This window comes from Coenobita brevimanus, chromosome 25 (assembly GCF_032717465.1).
Source record: "Coenobita brevimanus isolate Jiangsu-jjx chromosome 25, ASM3271746v2, whole genome shotgun sequence".
Classification (NCBI taxonomy): domain Eukaryota; kingdom Metazoa; phylum Arthropoda; class Malacostraca; order Decapoda; family Coenobitidae; genus Coenobita; species Coenobita brevimanus.
The window spans coordinates 10,347,722-10,360,575 of record NC_136978.1 but is presented as its reverse complement, the minus strand read 5'-3'; the positions used below and the strand labels follow the sequence as shown (position 1 = coordinate 10,360,575).

Below are 12,854 nucleotides of genomic sequence, written 5' to 3'. Positions count from 1 at the left end.
AGGAGATACAGGGGTGAGGTTAGTCACTGACCTGATAAATATGATTATATATGAGTGTGTTGTCCCAGATGATTGGCTGAAGAGTGCAGCTGTAAATGTGTACAAAGGGAAGAGTGTTTCCCTGGAAAGAGGAAATTATAGAGGTATAAAGCTTTTAGATCACATAATGAAGATAATGGAGAGAGTTCTAGGAGGTATGATTAGAGAAAGAGTGAATATTGATGAGATGCAGTTTGGGTTTAAGCCAGGCAAAAGGACCACTGATGCCATATTCATTGTTCGACAGTTCTGGGAAAAATATATTGGAAAGAAAAGGGAACACTATTTTGTTGTTGTTGATTTGCCAAAGGCCTTTGACAGAGTCCCTAGGGAGGTGGTGCAGTGGGTAATGAGAAAGCCTGGGTTGGAGAAGTGGCTGGTTAGGGTGGAAATGGCCATGTATGTGAGTGCTCGCACTCAGGTAAGAGTATATGGAGATTTGAGTGATGAGTTTTCCCTGAATGTTGGTGTGCATCAAGGGTCAGTTTTGAGTCCCTTGTTGTTTATCATGGTACTTGAAGCCCTCTCACATGACTTCAGAAATGGACTCCTGGGAGATGTTGTATCCTGATGATTTGGTGTTGACTGCAGAGAATGAAAGGGAGGCAGAGGAATGATTTAAGAAGTGAGGAGATGGTATGGGGCACAAGGGCTTAAGGGTAAATGCAGATAAAACAAAAGTGATGATATCTAATGTTGGTGGCAGTACAGTCAAAGAAGAGGGAGAGTGGCCATGTGCAATTTGCCACAAGGACGTGGGAAGTAATTCCATCTTATGCAGTGCTTGTGATAAATAAGTACGATAAATGGGTGATAAATGGGTATCACAGGTAGACTGTGAGATAATGCTGATTTTATGTGTGCGGCATGTTGGGGAGAGTAGGTGGAGATTGTCAGGTGTGAAAGGACTGAACTTGCTGGTGTGTCTCTTGAGTGTGTGGAAGAGTTTTGTTATTAGGGAGACATGTTATGTGCTGGAGGTAGGGATGGAGTTAGCTCTGTGGCTAGGGTGAGAAGTGGTTGGAAGAAGTTCAGGGAGCTGCTGCCTCTCCTGACATTGAGAGGGCTCTCCCTACATGCTAAGCGATCTTTGTATGCATATGTTAGGAATGTAATGCTATATGGTACTGAGACCTGGGCAGTAAAGGAAGAGGATATTTGCAGGCTCAAATGTACAGAAATGGTTGTGATTAGGTGGATTTGCTGTGTCCCCCTGAGTGCAAGGCCTGGGGGGGGGCTAGGTTTATGATGGAAGAGCTGAGACCTAGGATGGGACTGGAGTGTATTGATGTTGTGATGAGGAGAGGTAGATTGAAATGGTTTGGGTATGTGGAGAGGATGGGGGATGATAAGTGAGTGCAGAAGGTGAGAAGTGTTAATGTTGGGGGTGAGGTTGCAAGGGGTAGACAGAGAAAGACGTGGGACGAGGTCATTAAGTGTGACCTCAGGGTTAAGGGACTGAACAGGGAGGATGCCATAGATCGAGCAGCGTGGAGAGCCACCACTGGGTGACCGAGGCCGATGCATGCAAGCATGTTGGAGCCTACAAAAACGAAACAAAACTATTACTACATTCATGCTTACCATAGAAGCTGTGTGCAGTCACTCCATGCAGATGATTTCATTGTATTTTTTTACTTTATTGTTGATGACTAATGTTTTTTTTAGAAAAAAAAAAATTACTTTGTGCAATTAGTTTTTATGACTAAATGCATCAGAAGTAATTCTTGAGAAAATATGCATGATGTTGGGCTGCGATCTTTCACGGGACAATTGGTTAGAAGTTTTTGCCTGGCTGGTACTGTACTAGGGGCTTTCAAGGTTACGCTTAGTGGCAACCCTTGGTGGTTAAAATCATGGAGGGTCTTGGGGGGCAAAACCTCTTGGTTAGGTTAGGCTAGGATGCATTGACATGTCCAGTCAGTGAGATCCTATATAAGCACACTGCTGTGGGCATCTAAGGCAGACTGATAATATCTGATCTTAATACTTAATTTTAAAGAAGATATAAAGGGTTCCAAGAACCTAACCCCTATTTTACATGTAAATATATGTTATGTTACAGCACAAACTTGATTCAGCATGTACTGAACAATACTTACCATACCAAGTGTCAGAGGGTCCATAGAAGACTTTGTAACCTTTGATGACGCCCTGAACAGTTTCAAGAGGAGGTGAAGACCAGGAAACACGGATGGTCTGTGAGGTGAGTGTGGTGCAAGTAACATCCTGGGGAGGCTGCTGAGGTGTCCCTTCTGCTGTGTATGCTCGAATTTCTTCAGTTTTGGGGCCCTGGCCGATTTTGTTGAATGCAGAAACAACCACAGCATACTCAGTGTATACACTGTTAGAAAAAGAAGAGAACTCAGTATCTTGAACAATTGTTATTGTGTGCGCACTTTTAGAAAAGCAGGAAAACTCACAGTACCTTGCACAATTATTATTGTTCATACTCTTGCCAACCATTAACTACAAAATCTTTATATAATATAGCTACTGTCTTACTGCTGCAAAGAACTTAAAAATAAATTATTAACATCATAACAAAGGTTCTATCAACTTACTCAAGCTTTGAAATAACAAGGTGGTGCTCTTTTCCCATCTCCTTGCTGAATTCCACAGTCTCATACACATATGAAGCATTGGTTGTAGCCAGTCGGTATCCCACCTGGTACCCTTGGATGTCTCCGTTCCACTCCTCGCGCAGTGGAGGTTTCCAGGTCACACGCAGGGAGCTCTGATCAACTGCCTCCACACTCAGGTCACGTGGGGGGCCACTGGGGGCTGCACACAAATGAATTACAATAAGCCTTTGTTAAAAGCGACTTTCTTTTACATTTTTATTGCTTGTTTACAGTTTAAAAAACAAAATCTCACTCAGTACTTAAGTTCCACCTAGCAATGCCAGAGCTAATAAAATATATATTTAACTCTTCAAGCTTGAAAAGTTTCTGCAACCCCAAGTTAATTCAATCATACAGAAATGGTCTGAACATAATAATTATGATGTTACTGTACTATTCTTGCTACTACCTGACAATTTTATTCAGCTTGGGATAACTAGTGCAATGACAGGGTTATTTAAATATAGCATATAAGGATTTGCTTTGCTGTTGCATAAGGTGTGGCAGTATGGAATGAAAGATTACAAATGTGTCAGCTCGAGATATATGTACGTAAAGTTAAAATCTGAGAAGGTGAAAGTGGCAGTGATTGTAGCATGTGCACCGTGTGATGACAGGAGTGAGAGAGAGAAAGACAGGTTTTGGGATGAGCTGGATGAAGCAGTGGGAGAAATGCCCAGGAGATATAATGTGATCGTAATGGGTGATATGAATGGAAGAGTAGGCACTGGTCTTGAGGATGACATAATGGGTTGTAATGGAAAACCCGCAGAAAATGATAATGGGAAGCAACTGAAGAACATGTGCCAGGAAAGGAGGTTGTGTAATTATAACTCGTATTTCAAACACAAAGACGCACATCAAAAAACATAGTATAGAGGGAACGGGGATCGTGTTGAAAGGAGCCTCATTGATTACGTGTTTGTAGAAAGGTCGATGCTGGGAATAGGAAAGGGCCATGAGGACGAAGTGGAGGTCCATCAGATCATATGATTCTGGTTTGCAACATCAAGCTGAGAAGAGTGAGATGGACCAGGAGAGTGAGGAGTAGTCAGGGAGAACGACTTAAAGTCTGGAAACTGAGGACGAATACAGGACCAAAGAAGGAGGAGTTGGAATCAGTGAATTGGAACGAAATGGATCTGGACAGCCTGTGGAATGCATATAGAGATTGCTTAGTTAGGAATGCTAAAGCAGTGTATGAGGCGGTAAGAGTAACAACAAAGAAGAAAGGTACGGCATGGTGGGATGAAGAGGTTATAAAAGCAATGGAGGAAAAGAGGAAGAAGTGGCTAAAGTGGTTACAGGACAAGGGTTCAACTGAAATAAAACTGAATACATTGAGAGCAAGAAGCATGCAAAGACATTAGTGAAGAGGAAAAAGAAGGAGGTAAATGACGATCTAGGAAAAAAAATTAATGTAAATTATTCTGAAAATAGGAGGTTACTCTAAACAGAGGTGTGGAAATGTAGAAGTGACAGTGGAAAGAAATGTGAAAGTGTGAAGGATGTAAGTGGTAGATTATTAATCCATGGGGATGAAGTAAGGACCAGATGGAAAGAATATTTTGAAAGTCCAATGAATGGGAATAGAAGGGCAGAGCAACTGTTAACATGACTGGTTTTGGGGGAGTAAAGAGAGGAAATGCAGTGATGGGAAAAGTGACACTCTCACAGCTGAAAAACGCTGTGAAATGGCTGAAAAATGGGAAAGCAGCTGGGGTTGATGAGGTGTATGCACAGATGATTAAGTGTAGTGGAGAGAGTGGAATCAAATGCTTGTTGGGGATCTGTAAGAAGGCATGGATGAGTGAAACTGTGCCAGCAGAGTGGAAAAAGGCTGTGATTGTACCCCTGTACAAAAATAAAGGTGAGCAAAGTGAGTGCAAGAATTATCGTAGCATAAGTTTACTGAATGTCGTTGGAAAGGTATACGGAAGAATTATTATAAAATAATATAGATATCAGAAGTCCTAGTGAGTGATGAACAGGGTGGCTTTAGGAGTGGCAGAAGATGTGTGAATCAAATATTTGCAGTGAGACAGATAGTGGAGAAGGTTTGTGAGAAAGACTATAAGGTGTTTATGGGATTCACAGATCTGGAAAATGCATACGACAAAGTAGACAGAAAAGGATTGTGGAAGGTTTTGCACATGTATGGTATAGATGGTATGCTGCTAAGTGCCTTCAAGAGTTTTTATGATGGTAGTGAGGCATGTGTAAGGGTAAATGGGCATCTAAGTGAATGGTTCATGATCAAAAGGCATACGACAAGATTGTGTGATGCCCCCATGGTTGTTCAATATATTTATGGATGGGGTGATGTGAGAGGTAAAAACACGAATAATGGAGAAAGGGATGACACTGGTAATGAATGGTGATGGATGAAGTATCTCAAATTTGTTGAATGCTGATGATGCAGAGCTACTTGCAAATACTGTACAGGAACTAGGTAGACTAGTGCAGAGTTTTGCTGATGTCTTTGAGCGTCGTGCCTTGAGAGTAAATGCAGAAAAGAGTAACGTGATGGTAATCGACAGAGAAGGTGACTCCCAGTGTAATGTTACAGTGAATGAAGAGACTGTGGAATTGGTGAGAGAGTTCAAATACCGGGGTACAGTGATAGAAAAGAGAAGAAAATGTGCAAAAAGTGGACAGTAGAGTGACACATGGAAGAAAAGTAGCTGGTGCTATGAAGGCCTTGATAAGAAACAGAGGCATGAGTGTTGCAGCTGCATGAGGCCTACATGAAGGAGTGCTAACTTTAACATATGAGTGTGAGACTATGGTGTGGCATGAAGATGACAACTCAAGACAGCAGTGGAGATGGGACTGCTGAGGAATGCACTGTATGTGGAGTGCAGAGAGTGGATGGGATACGAAATAATGTGATTTGTGAGAGATGCAGAGTGAGGAAGTCTGTGGACGCCAGAATCGAAGAGAGTTTACAGAGACGGTATGGTCATGTGGAGAAAATGGGCAACAATAGAGTGGTGAAAAAGGTATATCTGAGCAACTCTGATGAGGGGAGGAGCCAAGTTAGATCAAGGAGAAGGTGGAGGGATATGGTGGATGAGTGTGTGAGGAAGAGAGGTATGGAAGTCGATGAGGCTAGGGGACTGACAAGAGATCGAGCTGGATGGATGAATGTCGTGAGAAGATGTGCATGATCGGGGATTTAGCACCCCATTTTAACGTGACAGTGTTCGGACTGACTCTATCGGATACATTTATGTAAAGCTACTGAATGTGGTGAAAGTTTTTTGGCGTATCAGACAGAGACAGGATTCCGGGGGCCTGAATGATGAGTGAATGGAAGCGTGGCCCATTGGATTGGGCAAACTTGGGCTGGCTGGATGTTGCTACGCCTCACCCTGCCCTTGGGTGGGAAAGGAGGTCCAGATGATGTTGATGATGATGAAATATTTCAAACTTCTTGTTTGTAAAAGTTCTCCTAAGCCGAATGAAATAATATACAAATCAAAAATATGAAAATAAAGTTATCATAGTGTTTGGAAACTCCCTGTACTGTTGTTTGCAGATGATACTGTGTTGTTGAGTGAAGACGAAGGGGAGCTGCAAGGCTTGGTGGATGAGTTTGGGAGAATGTGTAAGAAATGGAATCTAAAGGTGAATGTAGGGAAGAGTAAAGTGATGGTCTTTGATAGAGGTGAAGTCAGTGAATGTACAGCGAGGTTGGATGGTGAGGAATTGGAAAATGTGAGTACTTTTAAGTACTTGGGAGGTGTGATGAGTAAGAATGGAGGTTTGGAGGGTGAAGTGCTTGAAAGGGGTACAGCAGGGAAGAAAGGTTGCTGGTTTTTTGAAAGCAGTGATAAGAAACAGGGAAGTGAGCATGGAAGTGAAAAAGTTACTACATGACAGTATTGTGATACCAACTCTAACGTATGGAAGTGAAGCTTGGACGTTGTTGGAAGGACACAAGTCAAGAGTGAGAGCAGTGGAAATGAGTTATTTAAGAGGAGCCTGTGGAGTCACATGGAGAGACAGGCTGACGAATGAGGATATAAAGGAGCGCTGTGGTGTTGATGTGGATATGATAGGAAGCGTTATGAGGAACACACTGTGGTGGTTTGGCCATGTGGAGAGGACGGAGGGTGAAAGACTGACGAAGAGAGTGTATGTGAGTGAGGTGGAGGGGGGAAGAGGGAGGGGGAGGCTGAGGATGAGATGGAGGGATGGGGTGGAGAGGTAAATGAGAGAGGGGGGTGTGAGTTGGGAGCAGGGCAGTGAAATGGCGGAGGACAGGGCGACTTGGAGGCGATTTGTTTGTGGCCACCCCAAACGGGATTGAGGCGTCTGGCAATAGACAGATAGATAGATAGTTATCATACTGAACCAGTTAGTATTCCTTTGCATGCATATCTTATGCAAAATACTTCACTCACCTTCCTCAGCGGTGATGATGGTAACGGTGTCTGAAGGCTCGGAGTCACCAATCTCATTCCTGGCCACAATGCGCAGGTGGTAAGTTGTGGCTGGGCGTAGATCAAGAACAGCTGCCATGTTCTGTTCTCCTGGCACCATCACTCTTTCGCCATCAGTGTCCCAGTTGCCTGCCAAGTATGGCCACGGTCAAGTGAAAAGAGATTAACCCCTTCTATCTAGTGACCTCATTTCATATTCTGTTATCGTTACCATCAGAGAATTTTATTAAACTCTGGAAGGATCTTTAGTAGCAAAGGGGTTATGAAGACTATATCTAACTCTTCCAGTTCAAGAAGTGTCTCCAGAACTGAATAATGTAATTCAGAGGTAGCAATAGTTTATTAATTTAACACATCACAGGAATGATGGGGATAAAAAAGCCTGCCCAAACATACAGTGTATACAATATCAGGCAAAAGTTCACAAAGAATCCCCTGGTGGTATTGTGTACTATCCATCCATCCATCCATCACCCAATCCTACATTGCCCCATGAGGAGCGTAGGAGCCCGGGGCTAGGCAGTTGGCCCTGACATTTAAGATGAGAGTGACCAGCCTCACTCATCCCTGAGTGGCATTACATGAGCAATCAACCCCAACCATCCCTTGGATATAAACCTTCACCAGCTCAATCCGACTGGAGCACAACAATTACCCATTAAACCACCAGGCGCCAAAATTTGGTTATATGGTTACCACCCAGCGTAGTGAATGGTTTCATGGTGTACAGGAAACCATTTGGCTTGTCACTCAGTGTAGAGTCACCCACAGGCAGAAGGAAGACGAAAGAATACAGGAAGGAAACACAGAAGAGAGTGTAAAGTCAACCGTTGGCAGAAGGACAAGGAACAAATGAAGGAAAGAAAGACAGAAGATCATGGAAGGAGAGAAGGATGCAGGAAAGGAAAGGGCAGACACCCAAGAGCAGCACTACATCGAGTGAGTGGATGGTGAGTGTACTACCTTCCATATTTTTCATCCTTATGTCACAAAATGTCCTTCCCTCTTATGCTCTTTTACTGTGTGTTGCATACTGCTATCAAATATGAATATTTAATGTGACACCTTTCATTCCCTCAGCTGACAAGGTGTCTGTGAACTTTTGATCAAAACAGTACAGTGAGTTCTTCTTATATGCTGCCTTGTTTCATGTTTTTTAATGCTATTACTGTATATCCACAGCACAAAAAGAAAAATTGCCCACCAAAGTTCCACTGATTCACTATGAAACTAATTTGTTTATTTCATGCAAAAATACAGTACCAACTGTAGGGAAAAAGTTGAGATCTGAGTAAGGGTACTATTCAAAGATATTCCTGTACATCACGTTAACCCTTTCAATCCAATCACATACTTTACTATTTTGTTCCTGCTTTCTCTAGATGATTTTGATTAGTTTTGGTGAGGCTTTTACACTGGAAGTACTAAGGCCTGTCTTAAATTAAATATATGTGTCTGAAAGCTGCAAGCTACAGCCAGAAAATACATTACCAGACTGAAAAAGTTAAGTTCCCACATAGTGTGCTAGGTTTGTTTGGGTGCCCATCATCCACTCACTCAATGTAGTGCTTTCTCCCTCTCTCTCTCTCCCCAGGTAGGTGAATCTACACTGAATGACTAGCCATTTGGTTTCCTGTAACATTTACTACTCTGCTTGGTAACTACCCTATAAGGCCAACTGATGCCTTAGAGTCTATGGGTTAAAGCACTCCAACCAAACAGAGTCTGTAAAGGTTTCCATTTATGGAGTGGATGGGGTTTCTCCCTCAACATAATACCACTCAGGGGAAAGTGAGACTGGTTACTCTTCCCATAAATGTTTGGAGTAACCTAACCCTGGGCCCCTTTGCTCCTCATGGGGCAAAAAAAGACTGGATGATGCATGGATGGATCCTACATGGTGGAAAATGATTACAGGAGGTCCTTGTTCTATATAACCTCTTCTGATAATCTTTTTTTCCTAATGAGTCCATAGTATATTAAAGGAAAACTGCCCATCAAAGTTTCATTGCTACCTATAATGCTGATCTGGCAATATCCCCCTATTAATTACAGCAACTGTAAGAGAAAATTACACGCAGTAATACTCTGAAGAATATGCTTCATTTAAAATGATACATGCTGCATTGCCATACAGTATATATCATGTTAAACTCCTGCATAATGAGAAAAGACAAGGCAAAAGTACTGCCCCAAATTAAGTTTCCTGCTAAGCTGTAGCACTGTTAACAGTATTTTTTGCCACAGCACATCATTTTGCAATTCTTCCATCCATCCATCATCTAATCCTACAGTACGGTACTTCCTCATAAAGGTAGAAAATCTTACAAATTACAAACAGTCTCAATAATATTTCATATTCATTTCTGCCGAGTAAAGTAAAGCCACCCATCCATCATCCAATCAAAATAAAATAGCAATTAGCCTCTGTCTGCCAATCCTCATATAACTCACGTCGGCTAAGCTTGTACTCAACAATGTAGCGGGTGATACGAGAGTTGCCATTGTAGGGACGGGTCCATGAGAGCTCCACTGAACGTCCACTCTTGTCAAGAACCTTCAGGCTGCTGGGCTGTTCAGGACGCTCTGGAGAAAACACAAAAGATGGAAACTACTTAACTCCGGTGTGCCTGGAAATTTTGTTTCCATTAGTTAAAGTCATTTACACTTTACATCTGTTGTGGCAATTCAGATTCAGGTATATCTAGATATTTTTGGTAGACTGATTTGTTTCAACAGGAAAATTATTCTGCAAAGAGCCATAGACAACCAAAGACCCAACATACAAGCTTTAAAACAATAATCAGTTTTAAACAGCAACATTATTAAGATGTTGTCCTCACATTATTTTCTTTCATTTTGTTTAGGTTTTGAAGGCTCCAACATGCTTGCACACGTCGGCCTTGGTCATCTAATGGCTGATCTCCATGCTGCTTGATCTCTGACAGCGTCCCTATTTAGTCTCTTATCCCTGAGGTCACACCCAATGACCTCGTCCCAGGTCTTTTTCGGTCTACCTCTTGCTACCCTACCCCTAACATTAACACTTCTCACTTTCTGCACCCAATTATCATCCCCCATCCTCTCCATATACCCAAACCAACTCAAACTGTCCCTCCTCATCACAATACCAATACACTCCAGTCCCATCCTAACTTTCAACTCTTCCATCGTAAACCCAGCCCCCCCAGGCCTCACACTCAGGGATGAACTGCATATCCACCTAATTATTGTCATTTCTGTACGTGTGAGCCTGCGAATATCCTCTTCCTTTGCTGACCAGGTCTCACTACCATACGACATTACACCTCTAACGCATGCTGCATACAAAAATCCCTTAGCATGGAGGGAGAGCCCTCCCAATGTCAGGAGAGGCAGCAGCTCCCAGAACTTCTTCCAACTCCTCACTCTAGCCACAGAGCTAGCTCCAGCCTCACCTCCAGCACATAACATGTCTCCCAATTAACAAAACTCTTCCACACACTCAAGAGACTCACCAGCAAGTTAAATCCTTTCATGCCTGGCAATCTCCACATGCTTTCCCTGACACACCATACATATGAAATTAGTATTATCTCGCAGTCTACCTCTAATATCGCTATATCTCTTATGCACCCACTTATCACAAACACTGCACAAGATGGAATTACTTTCCACGCCCTTGTGGGAAATTGCACATGGCCACTTCCTCTCTTCTTTGATGGTACCACCCCCAGCCCTAGATACCATCACTTTTGTTCTATCTGCATGTGGTTGGTGGGGGCGCTCACCATCGACTCACACGATGTAGTGCTGCTCTCTGATGCCTACCCCTTCCCCTCTTCCTTCCTTCTTTCCATCCTTCCTCTTCTGTCTTTCTTTCCTTCATTCTTTCCTCTTCCTTCTGCCTACAGGTGACTCTACACTGAATGACAAGCCAAATGATTTCTGTAAACCAGGAAACCATTTACCGTGCTGGGTGACAACCATATAACAAAATTATGGCACCTGGTGGCTCAGTGAGCAATTAAGGCACTCCAATCAAATTGAGCTGGTGCAGGTTTATATCCAAGGGGTGGCTGGGGTTTACTGCTCATGTGATGCCACTCAGGGATCAGTGAAGCTGGTCACTCTCATCTGAAATGTCAGGACCAACTTGCCTAGCCCCGGGCTGCTACACTCCTCATACGACAACACTGAATTCAATGATGAGTGGATTTCTCTTGAGCCCTTGTGCCCCATACCATCTCTCCAATTCCTAAATCTTTCCTCTACCTCCCTTTCACTCTCTGCAATCAACACCATATCATTAACAAAGAACAACTCCCATGGGAGTCCATTTCTGAAGTCATGTGAGAGGGCTTCAAGTACCATGATAAACAACAAGGGGCTCAAAACTGACCTCTGATGCACACCTTCACGCATGGAAAACTCCTCACTTAAAACTTCATTCACACTTACCTAGGTGCGAGAACACACATACATGGCCATAACCACCCTAACCAGCCACTCCTCGATCCCAAGTTTTCTCATTGCCCACTTCACCACCTCTGTAGGGACTCTGTCAAAGGCCTTCTCCAAATCAACAAAAACAAAGTACAGTTCCCTTTTCTCTCCTATATATTTTCCTGAAGCTGTCGAACAATGAATATGGCAGCAGTTGTCCTCTGGCCTGGCATAAACCTGAATTGCATCTCATCAATAATCACTCATTCTCTAATCATACCTTCTAGAACTCTTTCCATTACCTTCATTATCTGGTCCAAAAGCTTTATGCCTATAATCTCCTCTTTCCAGGACATCACCCTTCCCCTTATAAGCATTTACAATTACTCTCTTCAGCCAATCATCTGGGATAAAACACTCATACATAATCGTATTTATCAAATCAGTGACTAACCCCATTCCTACATCTCCTGAGGCTTTCAACACACCTGCTGCCTTCCCCATCTGCATCCTGCCTATTGGCCTGCTCACAGTAGCTATAGCAATCAAAGGCCAAGGGCCAAACACTGGATATGCTGGCTCCAAACCTTCCCTGTCCCAGTCACACTCCTCATTCAACTACTGATTATAATGCCCTCTCCAGGCGTCTTTGATATCCCCATTGTTCATGACTACCTTTCCTTCATCATTCTTCACACACTGCTCACCTATGATATCCCTATTTTCCCTTGCCATCTGATTTGCCACCATAAATATTATATTCTTCCTTTCAACACTATTTAGGTTATCAAGAAAATGTCTCTGAGATTCAGACTTGTCCTGTAAACCTCTCATCTAGCTCTATGCCAGGCAGCCAAGTACAGCAATCCTCTCTGCTACCACCCTTGCTCCACTCCCGGAAAAGCATTCTTTTCTCCTTAACTGCCGCCTCTACACCCTTATCCCACCACCAAGTTACTTTATGTCTTGAGGGGACCCATGTCCATCCACACACTGAATCAGTAACTCTAAAGAGGTTGTTCTTGAGGGCTCTGTACTGTTCATTAACACTTCTATCAATGTCTCCCCGTTCAGCCACCACTCTATTCATCTCGCTATAGAAGGCACTCCTTACTGCTCATATTCTCAACTTCCATATTTTCTTCCTAGGTGCATAGATCCTCTTTTTCATCACCCGCTCCTTAAGCACCATATCACACATCAATAACTTGTGTTGCAGCACAGACTCCTCGCTCTCTGTAACTACAACATCCCTCACTAACCTCCTATCAGCCTTCCTGACCATGAAATAGTCTATCTGGCTGCTATTTCCGCCCAA

The 12,854-nt window shown here is 43.0% G+C and overlaps 1 protein-coding gene across 1 annotated transcript in view; it reads right to left on the bottom strand.

The window, feature by feature from the left end:
* Dscam1 (Down syndrome cell adhesion molecule 1) overlaps window positions 1-12,854 on the bottom strand; it is an 829,655-nt gene that overhangs the window by 156,504 nt on the left and 660,297 nt on the right. The window contains exons 21-24 of the mRNA XM_080267762.1: window positions 9,566-9,697; window positions 7,073-7,240; window positions 2,604-2,823; window positions 2,142-2,383 (exon numbers count right to left, since the gene is read on the bottom strand). Coding sequence (XP_080123888.1) covers window positions 2,142-2,383; window positions 2,604-2,823; window positions 7,073-7,240; window positions 9,566-9,697 — 762 coding nt within the window. The remainder of the gene's footprint in view (window positions 1-2,141; window positions 2,384-2,603; window positions 2,824-7,072; window positions 7,241-9,565; window positions 9,698-12,854) is intronic.